The 24,962-nt window shown below is 56.4% G+C and overlaps 9 protein-coding genes and 1 non-coding gene across 10 annotated transcripts; 7 read left to right on the forward strand and 3 right to left on the reverse strand.

Moving 5' to 3' along the window:
* Positions 1-641, reverse strand: DICSQDRAFT_63292 (arp2/3 complex 16 kDa subunit; the record flags this gene model as incomplete). The annotated part of the gene is made up of 4 exons (XM_007366855.1): positions 1-63; positions 117-299; positions 358-430; positions 490-641. 4 exons carry the CDS (start codon positions 639-641, stop codon positions 1-3), a joined length of 471 nt encoding a protein of 156 aa, XP_007366917.1.
* A 688-nt stretch (positions 642-1,329) lies between these two features.
* Positions 1,330-3,223, forward strand: DICSQDRAFT_88061 (uncharacterized protein). The gene is made up of 4 exons (XM_007366856.1): positions 1,330-1,481; positions 1,531-2,251; positions 2,344-2,718; positions 2,784-3,223. The coding sequence occupies exons 2-4, from the start codon at positions 1,945-1,947 to the stop codon at positions 3,077-3,079; spliced, it is 978 nt and encodes a 325-aa protein (XP_007366918.1). The 5' UTR covers positions 1,330-1,481; positions 1,531-1,944; the 3' UTR covers positions 3,080-3,223.
* A 2,637-nt stretch (positions 3,224-5,860) lies between these two features.
* Positions 5,861-7,036, forward strand: DICSQDRAFT_107631 (uncharacterized protein; the record flags this gene model as incomplete). Its single annotated transcript, XM_007366857.1, has 3 exons — positions 5,861-6,135; positions 6,195-6,333; positions 6,391-7,036. The coding sequence occupies exons 1-3, from the start codon at positions 5,994-5,996 to the stop codon at positions 7,034-7,036; spliced, it is 927 nt and encodes a 308-aa protein (XP_007366919.1). The 5' UTR covers positions 5,861-5,993.
* A 335-nt stretch (positions 7,037-7,371) lies between these two features.
* DICSQDRAFT_107634 (cytochrome P450) lies at positions 7,372-9,717 on the reverse strand (the record flags this gene model as incomplete). The annotated part of the gene is made up of 12 exons (XM_007366858.1): positions 7,372-7,462; positions 7,521-7,793; positions 7,868-7,949; positions 8,017-8,039; positions 8,101-8,267; positions 8,330-8,343; positions 8,395-8,515; positions 8,574-8,689; positions 8,788-8,936; positions 9,053-9,244; positions 9,315-9,447; positions 9,504-9,717. 12 exons carry the CDS (start codon positions 9,715-9,717, stop codon positions 7,372-7,374), a joined length of 1,575 nt encoding a protein of 524 aa, XP_007366920.1.
* A 1,094-nt stretch (positions 9,718-10,811) lies between these two features.
* DICSQDRAFT_t111 lies at positions 10,812-10,884 on the forward strand. Its single transcript has one exon. It is a non-coding gene; the product is annotated as a tRNA-Val (tRNA).
* A 4,015-nt stretch (positions 10,885-14,899) lies between these two features.
* DICSQDRAFT_171213 (uncharacterized protein) lies at positions 14,900-15,839 on the forward strand (the record flags this gene model as incomplete). Its single annotated transcript, XM_007366859.1, has 3 exons — positions 14,900-14,962; positions 15,066-15,531; positions 15,607-15,839. 3 exons carry the CDS (start codon positions 14,900-14,902, stop codon positions 15,837-15,839), a joined length of 762 nt encoding a protein of 253 aa, XP_007366921.1.
* Positions 15,840-17,147: 1,308 nt separating this feature from the next.
* DICSQDRAFT_88070 (uncharacterized protein) lies at positions 17,148-18,015 on the forward strand. Its single transcript, XM_007366860.1, has 5 exons — positions 17,148-17,167; positions 17,240-17,507; positions 17,596-17,623; positions 17,681-17,791; positions 17,857-18,015. The coding sequence occupies exons 2-5, from the start codon at positions 17,491-17,493 to the stop codon at positions 17,917-17,919; spliced, it is 219 nt and encodes a 72-aa protein (XP_007366922.1). The 5' UTR covers positions 17,148-17,167; positions 17,240-17,490; the 3' UTR covers positions 17,920-18,015.
* Positions 18,016-19,710: 1,695 nt separating this feature from the next.
* Positions 19,711-20,806, forward strand: DICSQDRAFT_88072 (uncharacterized protein). Its single transcript, XM_007366861.1, has 2 exons — positions 19,711-20,012; positions 20,075-20,806. Exons 1-2 carry the CDS (start codon positions 19,753-19,755, stop codon positions 20,790-20,792), a joined length of 978 nt encoding a protein of 325 aa, XP_007366923.1. The 5' UTR covers positions 19,711-19,752; the 3' UTR covers positions 20,793-20,806.
* Positions 20,807-21,921: 1,115 nt separating this feature from the next.
* DICSQDRAFT_137589 (uncharacterized protein) lies at positions 21,922-22,700 on the reverse strand. The gene is made up of 4 exons (XM_007366862.1): positions 22,594-22,700; positions 22,347-22,509; positions 22,148-22,245; positions 21,922-22,092 (listed from the first exon to the last, which is right to left on the reverse strand). Exons 2-4 carry the CDS (start codon positions 22,356-22,358, stop codon positions 21,939-21,941), a joined length of 264 nt encoding a protein of 87 aa, XP_007366924.1. The 5' UTR covers positions 22,359-22,509; positions 22,594-22,700; the 3' UTR covers positions 21,922-21,938.
* A 334-nt stretch (positions 22,701-23,034) lies between these two features.
* On the forward strand, positions 23,035-23,974 carry DICSQDRAFT_137590 (uncharacterized protein; the record flags this gene model as incomplete). Its single annotated transcript, XM_007366863.1, has 2 exons — positions 23,035-23,421; positions 23,489-23,974. Coding segments are annotated over exons 1-2 (532 nt in total), but the record flags the coding sequence as incomplete, so codon positions are not given.
* Positions 23,975-24,962: the final 988 nt, after the last annotated feature.

Below are 24,962 nucleotides of genomic sequence, written 5' to 3' on the forward strand. Positions count from 1 at the left end.
TTATACAAGCTTTCTGTCCGTCATCGCGCGAACAATACAACCAGTGCCCGCCACCTCCGTCAACTGTGATAGTGTTGGTCAAGACTGAGCAAAGGACGAAGAGCACAGCGACGCACCTTCTCGTGCCAACCCAGAAGAACACTACCGCTCACGTCTCCCCAACCCGGCAAAGCCATGCCCTTGTACAAGTATTTCATAAGAGTATCTTGCGCATCGGCTGACAGTGCTTTCACGATGCCCGGGATGTCCGTACCCTTCGTGCTATTCAAAATGGTTACTAGTGTCTGGAGGTTCAAGTTCTACGATGTAGACAGGTTCATAAGTACCCATGAGCAGTCGCGCACGACTGGAACGTACTTTCGCCTCCTCCACATTCGGGCCGTATGGCGCATTCTCGAGCACCAATGTTAGAGCTCCAACGTAGTCATTTCTATAGACCAATATTCCTGTCAGTATCATGCTTCCACAGGCTGCGAAATGAAGACACACCTCGCGAGAGAACCCCGTACTGCGGCGGCATTCTGCTTCGTGTCGTCCAGGGCCTGCGCAGGGTCTCGAGGATCGGTATCGTACAGCTCGTTGTAGAGTAGTGCATCTTCGTCGTATTGATCGATATCAATCTTTCTGAAATTCACCTCCATAGTCTCAGAGGGCCAAGGTCGTAGTGGAAGTAAGTCGCAGTCGATGAGGGTGCTGATACCTGGTAGCGGCGTGCAGTAGTGCTCGAGCGTCGATTGGATCATTGCCGTCCATAGTTCTATTGCGAATCGAACCTTATCGAACTAAGTGGGGTATCGGACCGGATCCCACCACCAAGTCGAGCGCCTTTATACTGAACCAAGCGAATCAGGGTACGGTTAGAAACAGAATCGTTTTCGAACAGAGAGTTATGAACAGGCGCCCGAATCAGGCCGTTTCTGAACGGGATTAATAACTTTTATAAGCCCTTGTGTTATTAAGAGTTAAGCAGATTTTCTAACGTCGCCGAGGTTTATAAGCAGTCCTAAGTATTGAATCGACGATCACCACGCGTTATATCATCTTGCCTGGCTCGCAATCTGCTACCCTATCCTCATTGTAATCCTTGTCTCCATCATCTGGGTCGCACAAAAGCATGCGCAAGGCTTTCGCATGGAGATCAACCTCGCCTTCTATCTTGAACTCGGTATCTTGCGCCTACTGCCTCCGACCGGACTTTGGAACAATATATAACCGGGCTGATAGGCCCCTGGGCTTTTGAACCGTTAATTAACGTGTTAACAACCTGTTAATAGATACCAGGTCCATTATTCCGACTTTCAAACTTTACCCTCCTCGAAAACGGCTCTCCTTGCTACTACCAGGATCGGCTTCGGTTTGGATCAAAGACCCATCGCAATACATATGAAGTCGACGTTCCCAACATACTCCAGCAATAGACGTGCGAATATCAATATTCGTGTCACCTGGGCTGGACGGTAAGTCAGGCCACAGAACATGAGGTGAGTACTAATAGTCCTCGTGGCAGCACACATCACTTAGTCCAGCCAGGATTTAGGGTGCACACGAGGTCGGACAACTTACCGTGTCTCGAGCGAGCAGACCCACCCACTTGTTCATGGGACCGGATACCTGCCACTTCACTCTATCGCCCATCCTCGCGCCTCTCAGTCCGGCGCACCGATCCTCCCGCGTTTCACCTGCGACTGCTCGACCCAACTCCTCTTGTCCAGACTCGGGCGGAAGTTAATTTCCCACCTGATGCAGATACGCAGCTCGCTTGTCTGCGCAGGCGTGCATCCCGTGAGGTGATCGTCCACGGCCCTGCGCCTCAAGACCATGGTCTGACCTCCCGCATGACCTATAAGTACACGACGCGTATGTCTCCCTGGAGCTCGGATCATCTCATTGCAACATCCCCACCTCTACTCTACATCCTTTTAGCCCTTCTCGCTTCCAAACAATATGCTGAATGCGTTCAAGATCAAGGCCTTCGACCTCGAGCCCATCTACGCCGAGTGGAAGGACGCCCCTCGGTTCGTCGGAAACCCGAAGAAGGACCTCCCCGTCGACGACTGGCTCGCGCAAATCAAGTCTGGATGCATCGAACGCAAGGTTCCACGCGAGTACTGGCATAAGGTCGCGCAACACTACATGGCGGACAAGGCCAAGGCGCGCTTCGACGAGCTGAAGGCTGTCATGAAGAACATGCACGGCGGCAAGTACCGCTGGACGTGGAAGAACTTCAAGATCGCGATGCGCAATATGGGCTGTGCGTAGATCTTCGCTCCTCTCCGCTCTGCTGATCAGGGCAGATGATTCATGGACGTGACGCGCTTATCTACGTCATCTGTTTGGGTACAGGGGACGTCGATTCGCAGAAGACCGAGGCGATCGAGGTTCAGAGCAAGCCTTCGGGACTCTGGTGGATCGTCGGCAGGAGGAACAACGAGACAAAGGAGAAGGAAGTTGCACCTGTGGAGTCACTTCCTCCTCGGCCACCGCCGAAGACCCAGCGGTCGTTCGATTTTGGCTCGACGATGAAGAACCTCCCTCCCATGCCGATGCCTCGACGATCAGCGACGATGAGCTCTATAAGCTCCGTCGACAGCGTCTCGTCTGCGTCCTCGTCTTCCGTGACGTCAAACATCAGCTCGTTCTTTTCCTCCGCGAGGAATACCCCCGTGTCGACGCCAGAATCGTCCGCTGTTGCCTCTCCTGCTGGAACTCCCGGCGGTAGTAAGTGCCAATATGCTTCCTTTCGAGCCCTTCAAGTAGGCTGACAGGTATTCTTTCCTGTGCAGCCGTGACGACTGTCTCCCAAGTCCCGACGTGGCTCGTCAATGCCTGCCAGTCCCTCGAGTACCTCACGAATGAGCACCCGAAGGTCATGACTGCCCTCTCTGCCGTCCTCATCACCGTCGGCTCCCTCCCTGCTCTTCCCGCTATCTCTGCTGGCGCCGGTGGCGCCTTTCTCGCCAGCAGTACCGCCCACGCTCTTGGCTCCCTTGCGGTCGGCCTCGGCACAATCTTACAGTCGCAGACTGAGGGAAAGCTCCAGGTCCAACAGGGAGGCGAAGCGCAGAAGTCCCAGTCATGATGTCGTGTCGTACAACGGGCACCTGGTAATACATAATATTAGTTTCCTCCGACGTGAAGAGTCGTAGAGCGACTTTAGTGATAGCACAGTGTACGATAATACACGTTACGACATAGGGACATCATTCACTTGTACAACAGTCATTTATGAGTACTATATTATTCGTGTACTACTACGTTGCTCTGCTTTCGCCGTTCGGATGTCATCATTGCTCTTTTTGAGTTGTAAATTCGAAAGGTGATCGTCCTCCGTTCAGGGTAGCAACACCGCTGACGGCTCTCTTACAGGCAATGCCTGATACGTCGAGTTCAGGTGCAAATTCGACTATGTTACATACAACACTAGCCTGGCTGCAGACCTATGCACGGCGCGGATGTCCAGCATCCGGTACGAACTCCATCGACAATGCGACTTCGTGTGATCACCCTCGGTGTTCAGGTAGCATTCCTATGCTCCATGTTCGTGAGACGGTGACCACGCTCAGTGGCCATGATGCCCGTGTCCGCCGCCCGAGTTGACCCTATCATGTGCAGACTTCAGCGCGCGCCCGACCACGACCGCAGCCTCGCCGATGGCCGCAACGGCCGCGGTCCCTCCCCCACTGATCGTCCCTACGGCCACGAGCACCGTCGCGATCGCCGTGAGGACGTCGGGATTGTCGTTCGCGAGCCCCGCGAGCGCCTCTGTGGCTGCTAGGAGCCACAGCGGCACCTGCGCGGAAATCTTGTTCAGCATCGACGGCTCCGGCTGAGGTGGGGCGCGAAGGAAAGGGAGCGCGGGGAGGGAAAAGAGGGAGTTCGAGCGCGAATGGGTGGGCTTGGGCTCCTTGTCTTTCTTGTCCTTCTCTTTCTGGAGCACAGCGGGCTTGGGGACGGAGCTGAGCAGCTTGCTTGGAGAAGGCTTGTTCGGCTTTGTGTCGACGACGGTCTTCGACGCGGGCACGACGGCTTTGCTTCCGGAGCTCCTTGCGCCGAGGACGGAAGTCGAAGAAGACTCGTCTTTATTCCCCGCAACGATACGCCAGAGTCCGGTCGTCTTGCGCTCGACGTTGACCTCGCGTGTCTGCTTCTCGTCGATGTTCCCTAACCACCGGCACAACCATGGTTAGCATGCAGCCCGCGTAGGTTTTGGAAGTACAGGATAAGAAATGCACTCACATCCCATGTTCAGGAAGGCGACCCGGAAGCTCTTCCAAGTCCATCCCCACTGCTCGCCTTGCAGCACACGCATCACCTTCTCGACCTCCATGACCCGTCCCCGCGCCTTCTTCGCCATGAAGTGCTTCGCGACGTCCGGCCAGTGGGTCTTCGGTACGCGGCGCGCACCACATCCCATCTCAACAAGGTCGAGCCATGCTTGGGCGGTTGGGTCATCCTTGCGTTTCGGTTTGCCCCTGAATTCAGGGATGAGGTGGTCGGCGTTCGCGGTCGACCAAGATTCGAGTGTGGCGGCGAGGTCGAAGGGCTTCGCGCCCGTCATGAACGCTGCGAACATATCTACCTCGTTGATGTTCTTTGAGTGGTTTGCGATTCAGCGGCCAGTGGAAGGCGGTGGTTGATGCGAAAGGCGTCAGGGCGAAAGGCAGTAATCGACGGAAGCTGGAGGTATAAGATGGGTGAACAGTGTTTGTTTGAGTTGAATAACGAGCTGATTCGGCAGCTGGGGGTGCTTTCAGGTCGCCTTTGTTTGCCTATTTCGGCCCCGGTTAGGAAGATTCCGGGCACCAACTGTGATTGTTGTTGGCTACGGGGCGGGCACAAGACGCGTGGACTTCTTCACCAACCACGCGAGCGCGTCTGTAACATGACGGTGAGCATCCTCTGTGTACCTTGAAGGTACAGCCAAGAATGGGCCCATCTACCAATGACTTGCGGAACTCATCACAACCTCTTCAATCGGCTTGCCTGGCATACGTGGTGGACTCGGGGATATCTAGGCTATAGTGAAAGGTTCCGTCTCCTCGAGCTCGTGTCGGCGATGTTGGAACTGGTTACCGTTACCGAACGAGGACTCGGTCAGAAAGCGGGGGAAAGGGAGACTATGGCACGCCTTCCACGGGCCGCTACTCTCATCAAAGAACTTGTAAATGGACCTACCGATGCAAACTCATCAAGCTGGAGCGCCGAATGGGATGTGGCCTGTATGTGTCTTACTTGTGCGTGGCAAAGAGCGCGCAGCAGGTTGTCCGCCAGCTCGCAAAGGTGATCAATACCGCAACAGACTCGGAGGCACTAGCGACGACAGCCTTGTTCTGTAGCGCACTCACTGCGGCTCAGCTGCACCGCCGAGCATAGGGTCTTCTGACCACAATGAATTCATCAGTAGAAGCTGTACAGACGAGCGATAATCAAATCGCCTGCATCCCAGAGTGACCCTAGCATAACCTCCCATGGTATGTTACAATTGAAGTACTCGCCTATGGCCGGGTTTCATGGTCACCAGTTGCGACGATATGATGGCTGTAGAATGGCTGCTTGACCTACTACGGCGAGGGCACGGCCAGTATGTGTAACGATCTGTGCAACGCTGTCATGGCTAGTTGACAGCGAACGCCCTAGCATTGCAAGTTGCCGTAAGCGCTAGTAGTGGCGGCGTCGAATCAGCACCTTCGGCGTCCATTTAGTAGGCGAGGCGGGACCCGGATGCTGTTTCCGACGACCGGAACGCACCCAGTGAGTGCGCTTCCGACGTGCTGCTCGGATATGTCAAACCAGACTCTCCTGGAGAGCCTTGCGGACTTCTACGCTGCATCTCATTGGCATGGTGCTCACCGCCTCGACCGCTGTCGCAAACGTCGCCCACATCTACCCGAGGCTTATGACGAGAACGAGCAATTATGAGACAAGCTATAAACCTTCCGCCCCAAGACATCTGCTCACAACCCCAGTAAAAGCCCAAGGGATTCGACTTGGACATGAAACTTGACCAGCGAGGCGACATCGCAATCGCAGAGATTGTCTTTTATGTGCCCATCCTAACCCTATCCATCGTTCTCTCAGTACGACATGGCGCCACACGGAAAGCTGGTTGGATCCTCTTCGCAGTGTTGTCAATAGGTGAGCTGCTCTGACCATATATCAGCACTAGTACTCGAAGCTCATCTACCTGCCTTCAGCACGGATCATCGGAGGCATCACACATGTACTCTCTGAACAAAACCCGAGCAACGTCACGCTTCAAGTCATCTACACCATAGTTGAGTCAGCTGGCCTGTCGCCACTGCTCCTGGCAACTCTGGGATTCCTGAGCACGGTGTACGTTCCACACCAAAGTAGAACTTATAGGTACCTGTCTAACGATACCTCTCACAGGGCGCAGTATTCTCTCGACAACACGCCATTCATGGGCGTCCGCACATTCCGCATCCTACACCTTCTCGGCACGGCTGCGGTCATTCTCGCCGTCATTGGCGGAGTCAATATGAGCAATGCGAAGAACGAACATGATCTTGACTCCGCCGCCACGCTCCGCCACATAGGCGCTATCCTCTTCGTCGTCCTCTACGCCTTCATCGTCGCTGTCACGGCCTTCTGCTGGCTGAACCGCGAGCAAGTTCTGAAGTACAGACGCAAACTTCTCTTCACGATCATTGCATCCCTACCCTTCCTCCTCGTCCGCGTCGCTTACTCCATCCTCGGGGCGTTTGCGCCGTCTTCGTTCGGCTTCGACACCGAGGGCCACCTTATCCCCGTCCAGTCAAACTCGGCACTCAGACACTTCTCGTCTTCGACCGGCGATTGGGCGATTTATCTCGTTATGTCCGTCCTCATGGAGTGCATTGTCGTGCTTATCTACACCTCTGCCGGTCTTCGCTTGCCTCTGAAGCAGGACCTCGTAGACTATCAGAGGGCGGAAACGCATATCCCCATGATGTCTCAAGAAGACGACTCGTACAAGTACGCACAGCCTTACTCGTACACACAACCTTACTCGCAGGATCCTACACAGAGGGTATAGTGAGCGCGCAGCGGCACAGCGGGCTCACATTGGCTGATCTCGTATAATGGGTCACCTTAGTAGCGCTAGCAAGGTTACTTCGCCGTTCTTGAATATCATCATTTGCTGACGGGTACATCTGCTATTCGCGGGAGGTACCATTACACTGGCTCGCAATAGGCACCAGGGCAACGTCGACGCAAACGGGTGGCTTACAAGGGATGCCGTCCATAGTATAGTGGTACAATATATGTGTACAAGATTTGATCAGTAAGACTCCGTCTGTCCATCGCAAAGGACTGAAACATCCAGATTGCATCCTATGTGTCGACGATCCGCAGGGCGCCCAAGAACGACTAGATAGTCAGACCGACGCGCGCCTGAGCAATGAGATCCGCCGCGGTGTCGCAACGCGGCAGAATAGAGCAAACGAATGGTTTCGGTTGGCTGAAACCGATAATGTTTACAGTTCGCCCTCTGAAAACCGAAGACGAGCGCAACTCACCTCACGAAGCCAGATGCATAGTCGGCCGAAGGGACAATCTCGGTGCCCCATTGGTCTTTTACCTTAGTGATGTCGAACAAAGAGATAATGTTGGCAGCAGCGAGCCAAATGCTCGCTTCTGCAAAATCACGCCCGGGGCAAAGCCTGCGTCCAAAGCCGAATACGATCTTGCGTGGATCAGCGAACTCGGCGACGTGCCGATCCATCTCGAGCCAACGCTCGGGGCGGAACTTTTGCGGCTCGGGATAGTAGGTGGAATCCTGGGTCATCTTCCTGCACGCGCAGGAGACGATGTTGATTGGGCAATCCTCAGAAGACAAGCAATGCGACGATAACGCGAAGCGTACCACATATTCGCAATGACCATAGTCTTACCGGGGATATGGTACCCACGGTACTCGTCATCGTACATTGCATTATGCGGAATACCTACTCGCAGGGTTAGACCGAAGCGCAGAAAGGTGATTGCTGAGCATATGCTGTTGCTGGTACACACCGAGAGGAACGGGGCACCGCCACCTACAGAGGGCCGATGCGTTAGGACTACAGAACCGACGTCAACAGTGGAGAGCGATCGCACCGGAGAACCTCGCTAATGACACAATCGAGATACGGCAAGCTTCCCCTATCCTCAAAATCGGGAAGCCTTGATTTGCCGATAACCCTATCGAGCTCTTCCTGAGCCCGCCTGAACGCATCTGGGTGTAAAGCCATAGCGAGGATGAAAGTCGACAATACGGTGACAGTCTGTTGCAGATCATGCGTGAGATGATCCAGGTGATCCTCGACATCATGATCCGCATACGCACCGTCTCAGTGCCAGCTGACCAGAAAAATGAGAACATGCATGAATGGAAGCAGTGATCAACCGCACCTCCATAAATGACGCCGGCTGCGCCCTGAATATCGTCTACTTCTTCCGCGGACGGCCCATTGCGGCTGTAAGTCTCTTCGAGAAGAGAAGCAGTAAACGAGGGTCTAGCAGTCCCAGCAGCCTGAGTTTGTTATACGTCAATGATAAGCAATACTGTCAAATGTAAAGCACACGCTTACCAATGCAAGTGTCACCATCTCGTACGGGCTCTGCATCATAGCACGTACCATCCCGCGAATCCTTAACGCCTCACGTTTGAATCCGGCGCCAGGCATCCATGTTGGCAGTGCCTTGACTGATAGCAGAGTGAGCGCTAGAAACTAACTCGGCGGCCGCAAGAAGGGATCGGAAGCCCGAGCGGAGAGTGGACGGATGAAAATGTGATCTACTCACGGATTGGGAAGAAGTCGACCAGCATGGAGCCGGGACTTCCGGCGAGGACGGTTGCTGTCGTGGCCTCATGCGCAAGCTTGACGTATTCATCTTCCAGAGAATCGATGCGATGGCCATACGTAATCTCCATGATCATGCCCGTCGCCCATCTGAATGTCGAAGGGGAAGCCGGTTAGCGAGGCGATAAGAGTGGCCCGCGGTCTCACACATCACTGGTGGACGTATGCAGTTCGCTGCAACACCGCCATGCATGTGATACGCTCACCTGTTGATGTGCGCCAAGAAGTCCACCGGACTTTCAAGCAGGCCGGAGAGAAGAGTATATGTCTCCCGACATTGGATGGGCTGATAGCCTTGCAGCGCCGACTTTGTCTGAAAGTTGTCATGTATCCACCGTCGATGCTTGCGGAAACGGTCTCCATATTCCATGTGAGTGACGACATTATCCCATCCCATCCTGAACAGAGAGGAAGGGCGCATCAGCGCATCAGGACGGTGAGAGTAATACTATACTGGGCGGTACGCACAGCTCAGACAAGAGGATGAGCCGCGGCCTATCCGAATAGTTCCCGCTCTTCTTCTCGAGCAGATCTTGTGCGGCCCGCAGTGAACCAAGGACTAGGACCGGTTTCCTGAAGATCTTCGCAAAAACGATATCCCCTAAAGCGACAGTACTCAATACACCGCCTTCGTGGGAAATACACGAATCTACTCACCAAACTCCTTCGTCCAGTCTGCGAATGTCCGCTCTTGGTAGGTCTGTGGCAGTTGATGAACATTTCCGAGAACCGGAATGGCCTTGGGACCTGGGGGCAACCGAGCGCGATCACAACGCCGACTCAGCCGCCAAGATATGGCAATTCGAAACAGGAGTAGGAGGCAAGCAGCAAAGCTGACAGGTGCGAAGATGTGGAGGTAATGAGGCTCCATAGTGGGGCTCTACGCCAGCGGGTGTGCCGCCCGGACTGGAAATCGCTCCATCGGGCTTTATACCATGAGCGGAAGATCGGAGTGTCGCACCGACAAACTCGTACAAGCTCACCGCGAATACCACATTTCCACTTTTTGCGTTGAATCCCCAACTTGGGTTCTCCTGCAAGACTTTGGGTTCAGGGTCGGCGCGTGGTGGCTTCGGGGAGTTTCACGCTCCCAGTAGGGCAATTGAATCGATCGGGGAAGAAGCCTTGCCCGATGGCCCGCGTATCGTGATGTGATCAAAGAACAATGTAGAGGAATGACAACGTAGTCGACAAGCGGGGAGAGCACGATTGCCACAACGTCGATACGGCAAAGGTAGCGCCGCAGCGTCTCCAACCTGGGTCAGCAGAACACCTTATGGCACCCGCTGTTACAGCGAGGAGTGAGAGCAGGCCAGTGCACCGGACGTGTAGAATGGTCCAGAGACACCTGCTGGAAACCACTTTAGCTTGGGAAGATCCTGCCCATCGGGGCAACAGTTCGGTCACACTTGGTGGATGATGGTGCAAGACTGCAGCGACTACCGAGGAGCAATCGCAACAGTAGCGAAACGCTTCTCAGACGTTAGGATTGAATCGCTTCACCTGCCGTACGTTACGGACATCAGACGTGAGTGTGCGCGAGACATCCGCGGCGGTTACGTACGCAGCACGGCACTCCTTACGAGCAACGTGGGTATCGAAAACTGATGGAGGTTCCTTCCGATTAAATCCATAAGCGGTTTAGACGTAGTCCACTCAGGGAAACGACACATACCGCCAGTCGAAGCAGCGAAGCGCCTTTCAGGCATTCTGGTGTCTGCCCATCAGATAAACGAGTCACTGCCGTTTCGAGACAGCCACAGCAATTTCGAAAGGATGATAGGATGCTATCGCCGAGGTTCCCTCGGGAGCTCTTTTCCGTTGAGCTGAGCTACTCACACGAAGGGAAAATATCCTCGGGGATGGGAGTAGCTCATCGGATGGCAGAAAGTAGATGAGCAGTACAAACCCTATTCAAAGCTTGCTGCAGATGATGTTATGGCATGTGACCGAGAACGTCTGTACGGTTGAGTGGTGTAGTGGTTATCACTCCTGTCTTACACACAGGCGGTCGTCGGTTCGATCCCGGCCTCAATCATTTTGGTGTCATCATCTTCCGAAATCGGTGGTTGCTTTGTTGATCTCCCCTCCTTGTGTGCCCTAAGCCTCCCACTCATGTCGGTTTGTGTCAATGTCCGTCGCCTACGTTGCTCACGGTTGCAATCAGAAGATGGATGTTTCGATAAACGCCGGAATTGTAAGCGTTGGCGTCTGTTCGGCCAAACTAGCGGCGCAACTTGAATTCGTACTCTCCGATGTCACTTTCCCCTTTACTGTCGCTTCGAGCTCAGCGTAGCTCGCGAAGAAGTGTCCATCCGATGCTCCCGCACCTTCTTGCAGGAGAACTTCATCCATATCTTATTCCTAGGCGTGTTGGGGCTGCACTGAATCACACTCAGCCAATAGGCCGCCGCAGCGCTTTAGATAACCAGTCTCGCCATTCAAGCTTCAAGCATTACGACAGCCTTGGCTAGTCCCGACCGCTGTTCGCGCCTCTCGATACGTCATGTCATGGCCCTACTGCATCTTTTATGGTCACGGAGTTGGCTTGCGGTGTACATTTACAAGTGTGACGCTATGATGCTGGAAGCGTCCTTGGCTCCACGTCCACGCTCTCCCTCCGTGGCAAACGGCAATCGCTTGGTAGGGAATCTTCAAGAGAATCTGATGAGCCGAACTTCTGACCTATAGCTGGCTAGAAGTGCCTCGGTGCGGCAGCGCACCATCACACAGCTCCTGCCGCGGCGAATTATTCTAGGTATCTCAGCGTTGGAATAGCGGCGATCCCGCCTCCAGTATCGCAAAGATGAAGGTATGCGATTGAGAATTGCACAGTGTACCCTTACGCACACGGGTTCACAGCCGAATCACCCCGCCCGCCAGCTCCTCCCGCTCTCTTATCGTCATATCCTCCGCATCCACTTGAAGCCTGACATTGAATGGTGTGCCCGGTTCCCTCATTCTGGCTCCCTACGTCGAATCATCTGTTCTCCAGTTAAACAAGACCCAGTATTGGAGCGATAGCCAAAGGAGAAGAGGCTCTGCTTACCTGTCTTCCGCGGCGGTGATGGCTCCGCTCGGGCCGCAGACACTCGCTTCTTTCGTGGGGAGGGCGTATGCTCAGGATGCTTCGCCTGGGTGCCCGCACCATGACTACTACGACCCATCTCTTTCCCACCTTTCTTCGTCCGCGCTGCCTCCGACGGCCCTGGGACACCTCCAGTGGGGGCCGATGGCGCCGCGCAATCTTCATGAGCCTGACTCTGTAGCGCCGCATCTCGTTCACGCCAACGGCCTGAACGGGTGCGTGGGGATGGCGTGGGCTTCCGTGCTCTCCACGAGCCTTCCAAGTCAGCCGCATCCTGCTGCAGCCCTGCCCGCTCGTTTCGTGCCCTGAACGGAGTCGGCGCAGGCTGGACCCGTACACCCTCAGCAGGCGCGGTCAGTAGGCGAGGATCGAGTCCGATAGCTGTCTCTGGCTGCTCCGCTTTTTCCTCCTGCTTCGTCCGCTTGTCGACTTCGAAGTGCCAGGCGCCAGGCTCAGTTTCTGTTCGGCTCCGTCCCACGCCTTCCCCGACAGAGCGATTAGCCTGCGGCATACCGCCGGCGCTGGGGACGGAACCGGCAGTCGTGATGCATGGGTCAATCCTGGGCGCAAGGTCTCCGTCGCTCCCCTCTTCGGCCTTGATAGAAGCGAACTGAAGAGGGGTGTTCTCGGCATCGCCGCCCGCAACTGACTGCTTCTTCGGCACAATGTCCAGATTGCCTGGGGTCTCGCCTTGCTCGCTACCGTCCCCCTCGCGGTTCTTGTCCACCTTCTCGTCCGCCAAGCTAGCGCTCTCAGATGGATCCCCGGGATCCCCGGGTGGCTTGGTGTCGAGGCAGAAGGAGGACGGCGGAGCGAGGGATATGTATGATGCCAGCCCAGGGAAGGGCAAGGCAGGATTCGAGAGGCGAAACGTATTGGAAGACCTGATTGTCTTGCTAGTGCGGGTGCGGACGAGCGTTTCCTGGAGGGAGGCAGTTGCGCGTACCTCGGTCGTCTCCATGTGGGTGACGAGTCGCAGCAGGTCCTGCAGCCTCGAGCGCTGCCGCAGGAGCGTTGTCTCGCGCTCCTCGGTCGCGTGGGCGAGATTCTCGAGTGTGTAAATCTGCTGCTGGAGGAGGTAGGCCGTGGCGAGTACTTCGTTCGTGAGATCTTCGACGGAATCCAACTCGATCGCGAGATGCAAATGCGGGGGAGTAGGGCTGCCTGCGTGGGTTCTAGCGACCATGGCTTGTGCGATTGCAGATGCGGCGGTGGACGGGAAGTTCTTCGGGCTGCGCGGATGAGGCACGAGATCCGCGTAGACCGGCTGGTGGGGGAAAGGAGAGTACGAAAATCCAATTAAGGAATTGGAGGTGTGTTGTGGCGGACGCCTGTGCTCGGAGAGGCTGACATTGTGGCACCTGGGCTGGGTCGTTCGCGAGGATGGGTCAGCGACATGTCCACCTCGGGCCGATTTGACACGGTGCTGCTCTTCTGACCACAGCGGTTGACACTGTTTCACTTTCCTCCTTGTACCTGAGGCTGACGACGTGCATCATAGGGCAGCCTCGCGCCACGGGTATTTCTGTCATGCTCACGATCCAGCCAGCGACGCGCTGGTTAGCCCCACTACCTCTGACTCCTCGGACCATCTTTCTTTTCGGCTTATCCATCTACCGTTACCAGTCCTTACGTGCCACATCTATCAAACATGTCGCTCGCGCTTGCGCTATCTCTTACGCCGGGCATGTCTGGGACCATCCGCGGTCTGATGGTCCTCATCGAGACCACCCTTGAACGCGACGCTGCGTGCCACACCCTCGAGGCGCAGTGTGCGAATATCCAGGCCCAGGTTGATGCAGCGCGTGCCCACATCCTGCAAGAGAAGGCGACACAGAAGAGGCTTCGTGCGGAGATTGCGACCTTCCTTAAGGAACGAGGCGAGGCCCGCAGCGCGAGTGAGTGCCACTCCTGCGCTCCGTGGAGCAAACGTAAAGGAAGGGCGGCGTATGGTACAGTCGGCTGACGGTCACAACGGCAATGCCGTATTCATAGACTCTTCGCGCGTCATAGGATCCGAGGACGTCTCCGTCATTATCTCTCCTCCGGGAACGGACGATGTGGTACGTAGTTGCGCCGCATTCACGTGTATGAGAAGACGGCTGACGGGGAGTGTCGAGCAGACTCCTGGCGTATCCACGTCAGCACTTAGCTGCTACATGCAAGACAGCCCACTCGTCCTGAGAGCCAAGCGCAGGGGCAGCAGCATCATCACCCCCGACCGACTCGACGTTGTCGTGAAACGCAGGCGACTGGCTGGACGTGTCTCTCCGAGAAAGCCGACGCTGCTCGAGAGACTATCCTCTCCCCGCATCCAATGATCCTTCGTAGCTGTGCCTAATTCTCGCCTCAACCTCTGGACTCGGTTCTTCCTCAATGTCGTGGCATGGCCGCTGTCGATCTGTCTCCTACTAGCAACTCCCATGAAGAGCGTACTCTCTACCCTCCCTCTACAGAGATTGTCTTGATCTAATGTCTGCACTCCGCTACGTCAATATAATCGGCTTTCATTCTCATTCATCATGCGGAGCCTTCGCGCGCGGAGCACAGCCAGTACTGACGCCCGGCAAGACACGATGCGCGAGCAGTGCCACCGACGCGTCGCGTCGCGCTCACATGGGCGCGTCTATGGCTCGGCGTTTGCCGCAGCGACCACACTGCCTCGTGGCGAGGGCTTATTGTCTTGTTCGTTCCCTAGCACAGTCATGCCTGATCTGCGAAACAAAAGAAATAAGATCGCCTGCCCCGAAGCGAAGGCCAAGGTGAGAATTCGGATCTTGTGCCACCCTCTTCCACTAATCGATGCCCTCAGTATCGCATTCCAGCCCTCATTTTAGCGCGAACAGGCGGGACAGAACACAAAAAGCCCGGCGGCAGAAGTAACCGCCTCTATTGTCTTCGCGCCATACTAGACGCATAACAGTGATTACATCTACTGCACGAAGACAATTCGTGAGTGCCCAGCATGTCAAGCGCGTCCGCAACACCCGTACCGGACCCGGATGCCAGTCCAAAGCGCGTCCGGAGGGTAAGCTTAAAACGTCGAACAATCGCGTCTCTCACTTTCTTCGTCCATTTGACTCCCGCCTCTCGTCCCAGTAAGTGCTTGAAGCACGATCATCTCATCTCAGACCATCATCGCCACTGGGCCTCCACCATCCATCACTAGTCACTACTCCACTGGTCCCTCGTCGACTCACTGCACTACCACCATGTTCTCTAAGACTTCTTCTAGCTCATACCCTGCCCAGATGAACTCGGCAGATCGCACCGTCACCATCACTCTGCCAACGTCCCCCCATCCCAACCCGAGCCAAGCGGCCGAGATTGCGGCATTTCAGTATCAGCAAGAGCTGCTCGCTGATTTCTTCAGTGGGGGTGCCGCTCCCCGTCCTCGCCCTCCTCCGCCCGCCTCTTCGTCCGACCACTCTTCGCAAATTACCTCGCAGGCGAGCTCGTATGGCAGTACAGGGAAGAAGTCCAAGTGGGGCAGCGTGCTCGTTGAGCGCGACGCCGCCAAAGTAAAAGCGAGTGCGGTCACGAACGTCTATCCTGAACCCACGACGCTCTCGAAGCGCATGTTCCAGTTTGGATTCGGTGCGTCCTATCCCTTTCTGTCCCTCCTCTTCCGTGTCTCTTATACGTGAAGGACGGCGCGCTGACGTGCTCTAGCATGCCCCTTGCTGTGGCTCATCGGCGCTGTCTTTCTCTTTCGTCCTCCCAGGCCGCGCATCGAACACGAAGGCCTCCCGGTGAACTCCGCGGAGGAGCGCGGGCGGCGCATCGCGGTGTATGAGCTGGCCGAGGAGAGATGGGCGCGGCGCTGCTTGTGGGCATCGGTGGCTACTGTCGTGATCGTGTCCGCCGTGGTTATCGGGGCTGTGTTGGGTACACGGAGCCATTAAAGGGCCGATAGCTTCGTACTCTACCTCTCTGGTGCGTGAGCCACTTGACACTACAAACGTAACAAGTCCTGACGCCCCTCTCTGACACTCTGCCTTCAGCCTAACAATATTCGACCCTCTTTGTTCACCGCGATTGTAGCATACCCCGGACCCCATGATTCCCTATCCCGGCGCTGACGAACATCCCGCCGTCCTCGCGCCGCCCGCCCTCCGCCTCGGCTTCCCGGTCCCCGTAACCCCTCGAGTAAAACATAAACATCCTGACACTGGTGTATCGCTACAGGGTCCCGACTGTACCCTTAATGCCGCCGCCCTGCCCTCCGTTCTCCCTCGGCATTCCCATACTTGTACTTCTTCGCCTCAGGGTTCTCACACACTCTCGTTCGTATGTATTGTATCAATCCTTCCCGGACTCCGACTCCTGGGCCTTGCTGTCGTTCTCCCACCTCCGTGATTTGGCGCGTCGTGTAGCTCCGCCTGTTATAATGCCCTACGATGGCTCCAATGTACTATACCATAGATGTATTCTTATAGAACGCGATGACTATCATCCTCCTTCGGATGTATTCGCGCGGACGGCCGGTGTCGGTCCCGCACCAGGCGAGGCTGCGTCATATCTGACCTCGGCAAGCACCCGCGCTTCGAAACTGACTGATTCGGCCGCGCTAGACTGCCTATGCACTTCTTGTTCTTCATTCCGCACCACGCATGAACTGCGTTCGCATTACATAGTTGCCTCTCCCGCGTTCCTTCCTGGCTTCGCCCACACTGCCCATCTGTTAGGCGTGTCCTGCTACCTCTTTGTTCACCCCTGGCGTGTCGCGCGGCGCGTTTACGTCACTTGCGCTCTCATGGGTTGGCACGAGAAGAAAGAAGGAAGAAGGAAGACAGGAAGAAGATAGAAGACAAATACGCCTAGGCAGGCATCACTTGATGCAACATACAAAGGGCAAGGTGCCAGGGATGCCACACCAAAAAGGGTGCGCGCGCGTAGCGAAGGTGCCTCCCGCCGCGCGAAGTCCGAACACACGGGTAGAGCTCGGCGCGCGACGTCAGTGGCACGCACTCGTGCACGCCGCATTTTCCAAGCCCTTTCTTTATCTGTGCGTACCCCCGACGTGTTTCACCACATCCATCGTCGCTGACAATGGGGGACGTGCAGACACGCAGCGGCGCGTATCAGGCCAGCAGTTGGGAAATTAACTGTCGTCTTCGACTGCAGTCTACCATAGCTCGCGCTCGGATGCTCGAGTGGCACCCCGTCCCTGGCGTGGAAATATTCTGTGTTAGCTCCCGACAGCGTGCTTCTCGTCCGGACACCGAGATCAGTACGTGCTTCTCGCCATCAACCCTCGAGGCTCGTCGGTTGACTGGCTGCGGATGGATTCGTGACTTGACAGACTGTTTGTGGCCGCGCCCCGTAGCTATCACCGCAGGGACGTGCGCCGTGTCGCTTCGCCGCACACTACCTAGCTTCTTTGTGGTCACGATATGGCAGGGGGAGCTTCCAGCTCGCGTGCGCGACCTTATCTACCCGCTGAGGCGACGTCCCTGCCACTTCCCATCCTCGTATTCCTCTACTTTTGTCGCAGAGCTTCCTAGTGCTGGAAGCGGGACTCATTCGTTCTCCGTGAGGACATATACGACTGCCATGTGCGAGCACGAAGTGTAAGCCTGCTTCCCACCTACGTAGCGCGGTCGAAACCTGGACTCTCCGGAACTGTGCTGATCCTTCTTCCATATCGCTTTGTTCTAGCATCGGGGATTTCTATCGTGGCTGCCAGGTACGCTGCTCCGCTGTTCTTCTCGGGCAGCCCGTACTCATATTCGCCCTTTCTAAGCACTTCCACGGACGTTACTACACAGGCGAGCGTGTCGACTGCCGCTCCCCGAAATGCAAAACGAGCGCAGCACATGCCCATTCGCCGACCGTCGCATGTCGATGCCAGGCTGTAGGGATCCGAAACCATCTATCGTGTTTTCGTGTGCTCACAACTGTCGTCACTCGCGTGCACAGGTCGTCGTCGACAAGAAAACGGTGCAGAACATGATCCAAGCGAAACACCCGGACTGCCAGTGACCGTGACGGAGCGCCCATAGCGTCCTCGCGAGCGCTCCGGCAGCGGAAAAAGCCCGAAATGCCGCCATGCGCTCGGTGTCCGACCTTGCCTTCGACCACCACCGTCGACATACAGTTCGACAGTTCGCCGACCCCGGGTTCTACTGCGGTATTCTAGCTGTCGACTATAGCTATAGCTGTACGATATCCACGCACTTGCTGTTGTACTTAATCCGCCGCTGTATCCCCTCTGTATCCTTCTCTTGTCCGTGCTGCACGCTGCTTGGTACTTCCCTGCATCTTGGAGACGGCGACGTAGAGACGCTATCCGGGCTCCCAATTTACAACTTCGCTTCGCGATTGTCTCCGGCTCGTATCGCGTGATACGTGCGTCTGTAGGAGCTCTAGCTTACGGCCTGCCCGTGCAGACACAAGAGGTACCTCGGTACCGGTCATAAGCCGTCTGTTGAGATCGCTGAACCTTTTTTCACAGAAAATGTTGCATGCAGTAGCATCCAATGAGGGGCTGTGATCCCTGTTATCTTTTGGCCCCGGCGTGTACGGAGCCTGCCCCCAGCTTCGGGAGCTGCGCGTTTCGCAGTCGTTGGAAAGCGAGATGCCATTGCGGTGAGTGACGATAGTACTAGTCTCTGATGACGGACTCGGCTGAGTCCCAGCTTTCACTGAGTTTGACAGCGAAGCTCACTCGAGCCTAGGTCGTCAGCTAGGTCGAGGAGCCGCCGGTGCAGGACGGACACCGAGCGATGAGCAGGACTCAACATCCCGCCACACCTTGCAAGATCCCTTCCAACTAACCACGCAGCTGCAGCATACTACTGCCGCGTACGTGCGGTGGCCAGTCTTGAACGAGCCTCCGACCCGAGAACGTCGACGGCTTCCTTCGAGATCCAAGAACGTAGGGAACGACATGCTTATCTGCGTGCGGAACCCGGTGTGTGTGGCACCCGATTACGCACCGAGATTCGGGAGGGATCTGGCACGCACACCATTCGATGCAGGTCAACATGCGCCTGCAATCTCGGCCCACAACGTGCTTCGCTTCTCGTCCCTGCCCCGGCCCGAACCTTATACGTGAGTTTCGCATCCATAACAAGGTGCCGAACGAGCGCAGGCCTGGGCTACAACGTGCGTCATCATGAACGCACGCAACCCGCTCGCCTTGTGCGGCGCAGTACATTCGGTCATCTTCAGGCAATGTGGCGCGTCCGGATGTGCAGCTGATCTTGAACGGCCTGGGCCCTTTTTACAGTCATGGTCGTACGGCATGCTTGCTGCCTTGTGCTGGTAGTGGAATTTCCTGGCTTGGAAGAATACATGTACCAGTTCCGGCGAGGTTGGCCAACAGCCAGAACGTCCGTAGTGGAAGCCCTTCTACCTCTCGAGAGTTGTGCATAGGCCTTCAAACAATCCTGCCCGCCTCTTGGGCGATGCTGCCGCTGCCCCTTGTGCTGGTTGCGGCCGGCGCTGCATTTGATTCTTTTCGAGTCCGGCGTCGCGTAATGTGCGGCTCGCTTGGACGATTGCCGAAGTACGTAATGCGCTAGTTGACCGTGTCTACACCCAGCCAGCCAACTGCCACGCCGTCGTCTCTTGTGACAATTGTCCTTCCTTGAGCTTGTCCGTACGACTGACTGATCTAGAATCCATCTTCCCTTGCTCATGTCGAGCCCTATAATTGAAAAGTGGACGCGCGATGACGAGGAGGAGGAGGAGGAGGAAGAAGAAGAAACGGAAGACGTCCCCCCTCCAAAGCGTGTACGAGGCTCGCAGGACGATACCGTGGGTTGCGATGCCGAGCGAGCACAAGAACACAGTCGACCAGATGACGAAGGCATGTTGTATAACGACGGCGAGTTTTGGCTCGGCGACGGCACCGTGATCCTCGTAGCCGGGACTATCGAGTTCCGCGTCTACAAGGGCCTCCTCGCGGCGTATTCTCCGGTGTTGAAGGATTTGTTTGCCAGGAAACATCCGGTTCGTGACGTACCCTTAGGTGACGGGCATGACATCCCGTGTCCGGTCGTCCGTGTCTCCGATTCCCCTGACGACTTGCGCCACCTGCTACGCGTATGCATTGCTGGACGAATGCGGAGGTACGTGGACATACCGACAACCAGGCCGGCGACTTCAGGTTCTCATCACGATTTTGCCACAGCTTGTACGACGCAAGGGAGCCCTCCTTCCATGAGATATCGGCATGCATCCGTCTGGGAGAGAAGTACCAGATCGCGGAGCTTGTCAGCCAGTCCCTGCACGTGCTCAGGCGGCACTTCCCCAGCGACTTCGACGTCTGGTACAAGCAGCCGAGCTGGATGCCGCCCAACTGGGACGACGTCCAGGTGCTCGGCGTCGTCAACCTCGCGCGGCTCACCGGAGAGTCGTCTTTACTTCCCGCGGCGTTCATCGCGTGCATATGGGCGGGGTCTGCGGTCGTACACGGGCTCGTCCGGGAAGACGGCTCGCGGGAGACGCTGTCTCCCGACGACCTCGCCGTCTGCTTCGACGCGACGAGCAGGATCCACGAGGCGACGGTCGGCGTTATCCTGCGCACATTCCACCCTACGCCCTGCAAGGAGTGTGCTACACGGAAGGTGTGCAGGACCGCGCTCCGCGACGCCTTGCTCAGCCTCGAAGGGCACGTCCGGGTGCTCACGAACGGCGATCCGTTCATGCCGCAAGCGCAGTTCCTTCCCGAGGGGCATGTTCTGGGGGTTTGTGCCCAGTGTGCCTCTATGGTGCGCGAGCGGAAGTGGAAGGAGCGCAGGGGCGTGTGGGGAAAGCTGCCGGAACTACTGGGGATCGAGGTCCCGGGGTGGATCCAACCGATACTAGAGCTTCCTCCGTCTCCGCCCAAGGGAGAAGAAGCAGCGTAAGAGGTAGGAAGACGTCCTAGTTCAGCACTTGCCAGCGCCGAACGACTGTTGGTATATGGCAGGCGATTGTAAGCCGCACCGCAAGTGGTGAGATATCCCCTCTTTCATTGCGACTACTACTGGCTCACCTAACATGTTTCTAGGCAGGCTCGTAGGCTCGTGGACGATGATACTGATCCTTAGCGTTCCCACTCTTCTACGGGCGACGGTGCGTATCGGGCCCTACGATGCCTGTTCCTTCAGCACTGAAGTACCCAGACGCAGAGCATACGTAGTAGTCTATTGATGTTGTCAAACGGTGTCTGGCGGCTTGTTTCAGTTCTCAGCCCTACACGCACGCTTGCAGATCGCCCCTCCATGAACAGCATGGACGATGATTGGACGCCTGGACAGAAGCCATTGTGACATAGATCATGTAAGACGGTCAGCAGGGCTGGCTTTCGTACCCTGGTTTCCTGTTGTCGAAAGACCGTCTGCGGGCTGTTGTTGCGTTCCCGGGCCATTTTGGCCCTGAATGGCGCAGGTAACCCCCGAACCAGCAATGAGAGAGCCCGACCCTGCCGTAGGGTAAGAAGCCAAGAACTGGAGGACTCGTTCCTGGGATATCGGACAGACTGTATATGACCGCCCGGTAACAGACAAAGTACGACAGCTCTTATGTGGGACTCCCGGTGCTCGTCGTGCTCATCGTTGTGGCCTCCATCATGTTGGAATATCGGATTGCAGTCTCGTAGGTATAATTCCCGATATGGACATGCTTAGGTAATCGCATGATACATATGTTCGCGACGCCTGCTCATGCGTTTGCAAACTCAGCCAAACGGCCCAAACGCAATACACTGTGTTCTTATTCTTTGGCTCCCCGCGAACTTCAACACATCATCACTCCATGCCTATTGTCCCGCTGTTCTCGCCCGTCTAAATACACTCTGAGGTAGCTGCCATCGAAAATTCAAGCTAGCTCAATTAGTTGCTGATGTTCACCGAAACCTGTGCGAATCCGTCATCGTCCAGCGTCGAGAATTGAAGCCAAAATTCCTGCTTCCGGATGATCTCTACTGTCCCCACCACGTCTGAGCCTCGTCCGCCGAAGTGGTCCCTAGCGAATAGGGTAGCAAATGGGAGTGAATAGAAGGAGGAGTGCTTCTAGGAGCCAGGGAGAAGAGGGTGCCGTTTGGGGCTAGTGTGGCCGCTGCGCAGTCGTGCTCGGCCCTCTGTATGCGGAGGAGATGCGCATCTGGGTTGGGTGCCGGGTCCTGTCTCCGTTGAGGTAAAGACTTGGGGGCAGAGACGTAAAAAGGTGCGTGGTTGTTGCTCAAAAGTCTGAAAGACGATGACGAGGTATTGCAGTGTAGGGACGAGTAAGTTCGTATGTGCGAAATGTGCAGTGGCCGCGGCGGTCGCGTACGCGTATACCCCATGTTTCCGTACCTCTGTTGAATATAGTAAGTAGGTATGCATGCTCGATCCAGCTAGCGGGGGCTCATGTGGATGCACCCCGCGCCATCGTGGCTGAGATGACTCTTGCACAACTGACACTTTGGCAACTCACAGGCCACAGGCCATGAAAGAGACAATAGCGAATGGCTCGATGAGCAGGTGGTACTTCTGATCCTGCTACTAGCGAATGGCTTTTATGCATGACGGCATAGCACGATTCTCCTTCAGGCTACTTTGCCGTCATGAGGGGAACACATGCGCCACTGGGTGCCGTCCAGTAAGTCCTTACCCACTGCCACTCAAGTGTAATCGCCCTTCTCTGACGCGTTTGGCTTCAATTGTCCTCACATCTTGTGCTTAGGTATAAAAGGTCCGGATAGCCATGTGCGTTCACTACACACCGAAGATCTACTCATTTACCCCTCTCCACTTGGACAATGAAACATATCTTCCGTCGTCGGTCGAAGGAGCCTACAGTGCATTGGCAGCGACGAGACTCTAGCATGCCGTCGGTGCGTTTCGTTGCGTGCGCGCAGAGATCGCTTGATGCTGATCCACTTGACTACCAGGCGCGTGCGGCCTTTCGTGAGCGCACAGTGACGCTACTCCCTTCGCCATCTGCCTCTGGGCCGGCTCCTGCGGTCGCAACTGCAGGTAGCGCTGTGCATTCCCCTCCGCGTGCACCGGCGCCACTACCTCCGTCCGCACGAGAACCAGCGTCCGAGCTCAGTTACGTGGGTGAACGGGCTACTCAATCAGCTGGTCGCGCGCACCCTGTCGCCGCCGACCCGCAGGCTAAGCAACATCCTGATAGCGCTACATGGCGCGCTCGCGCACACATGGTTCTCACGAGTTCGCGCGAATGTACTCCCCCGCCCTTTCCTCCCTCCGAATCGTCTGGTGGTCCCGGCGATCTTCCTACGGATGTCGGCGCCCCCGAAAGCTTGCCTTTCGTTGTCTACCGCAGGCACGAGGAGTTCTGGTTCGAGGACGGGAACGTCATTGTCGTGGCGCGCGGCGGCGTCGGATTTCGCGTTTACAAGGGCGTTCTTTGCGAAGCGGGAACTGCTTGGGGGCCAATGTTCAGCAGGCATGATGGGCCGATGCACGAAGGCGTCCCAGTCATCTCTCTCACGGATGACCCTGGAAATCTTACTCTTGTGATGAGGAGACTCATGCCGCCCCAAAGGTGCGTTTGCTAGCTCCAGTATGCATATGCTCCGTATCTCTACTAATGGCGCAACCTTGCTGTGCAGAATGGGCGCCGCTCCTCCAAGCTTTCTTGACATCACGACCCTGTCCGCATGCGTTCGACTCGGGTTCAAATACGGGATGGACACGTTGATCACGCATTGTCGGGACTTCCTACTAGACCTATTTCCTTGCGATTTTGACGAATGGCTGGACCTGGAAGGCCGCAAGTTCTTGCGCACACTAGAGGAGCGGGCAGAGTTCCTCGTTCCCCTTGTCAATCTAGCGCATCTGTTACAGTACTGGTACTTCGTGCCCGCCGCCCTTCTTCTCGCATGCACGGTTCCAGAGGCCCAGCTTGTCAGTGGGTTTGATTTACCCGACGGGACGACCGAGCGGCTCTGCGCCGAGGACTACGCTCGCGTGGCGCATCTCCATAGCGAGCTGAGAGCGCGGCTGCCAGTGATGCTCTGGGAGCTGCTCGACGAGTTTCACCCCCCTTCCACCTGCGTCAAAGGCCCAGGGGAGTGCAGCGCGAGTGTGAAGTCGCCCGTTGTTGCCCACGAGATCAGGGAGTGGGTGTTGTATTGTGCACGCAACAGTGCACATCCATTGCCGATGTGGGGATGGTTGTCGGACGTGGTCTACCGGCAGGGTGTGTGCAGGGTGTGCCACGCCTGGCTGGAGAATGAATGGAAGGTGAAACTGAAGGAGGTCTGGCTGGAGCTGCCTGACATTCTTGGCCTTCGTGCCGAGTTACCCTATTGGCCCGAGCACGCCGACCCAGAGGCACTGACGTACTCCGATGCGGACGTGTCTGAGGACGCGGATAGGCCAATCAGCGAAGGCGGGCAAGAGGGGGCGGGTGACTCGTCGCGAAACCCGAGAGGTGTGTAAAAGCGTTCGCGGAATTAGTAGTATGGTATACTCACTCAAACTCAGACCTAGACGAACGCTCTTTCGCTGGAGACCATATGGCATATGGAGCCCAAGACGCTCCTGCCGACCAGTCTGGTATAGACAGCGAGTCCGGAGGCGAGTGGCTGCATCTCGAACGCTCCACGCTGACGTGAGCTTTGATCCTCAGGAGAAGCAGCGGAGGATGCGCCTTCCTACGTTAGACCGGCGAGTGCTCCTGAGCTAGGCCAGCAGGCACCTCCCTACACGGAACCGGACCGTCCGCTGCACGTGATTCGTAAAGACGACGAATTCTGGTACGAGGATGGCAACGTCATCCTCGAAGCTGGAGGAATCCACTTCCGCGTCTACAAGGGCATTCTCTATGCCGCTTCCACCAACGGCCACGATCCCGTTTTCGTCGAGATGCTAGACGGGCCGTTACCGCCGGACACGCAGTTATTCCAGCACGTACCGATCATCAAGCTCACAGACGATCCAGAGGACCTGCGGCTCGCTTTCAGAGAGATAATGACCACCCGAAGGTAAGCCCCACTGGACATGAACCCTTTGCATCGTTCTGAGCGCTGACGTGGTGCCAGGCCCCGCGATCGGGAGAGCAGCGTGGTGCCCACCTTCGAA

This window comes from Dichomitus squalens (assembly GCF_000275845.1).
Source record: "Dichomitus squalens LYAD-421 SS1 unplaced genomic scaffold DICSQscaffold_21, whole genome shotgun sequence".
NCBI lineage: Eukaryota > Fungi > Basidiomycota > Agaricomycetes > Polyporales > Polyporaceae > Dichomitus > Dichomitus squalens.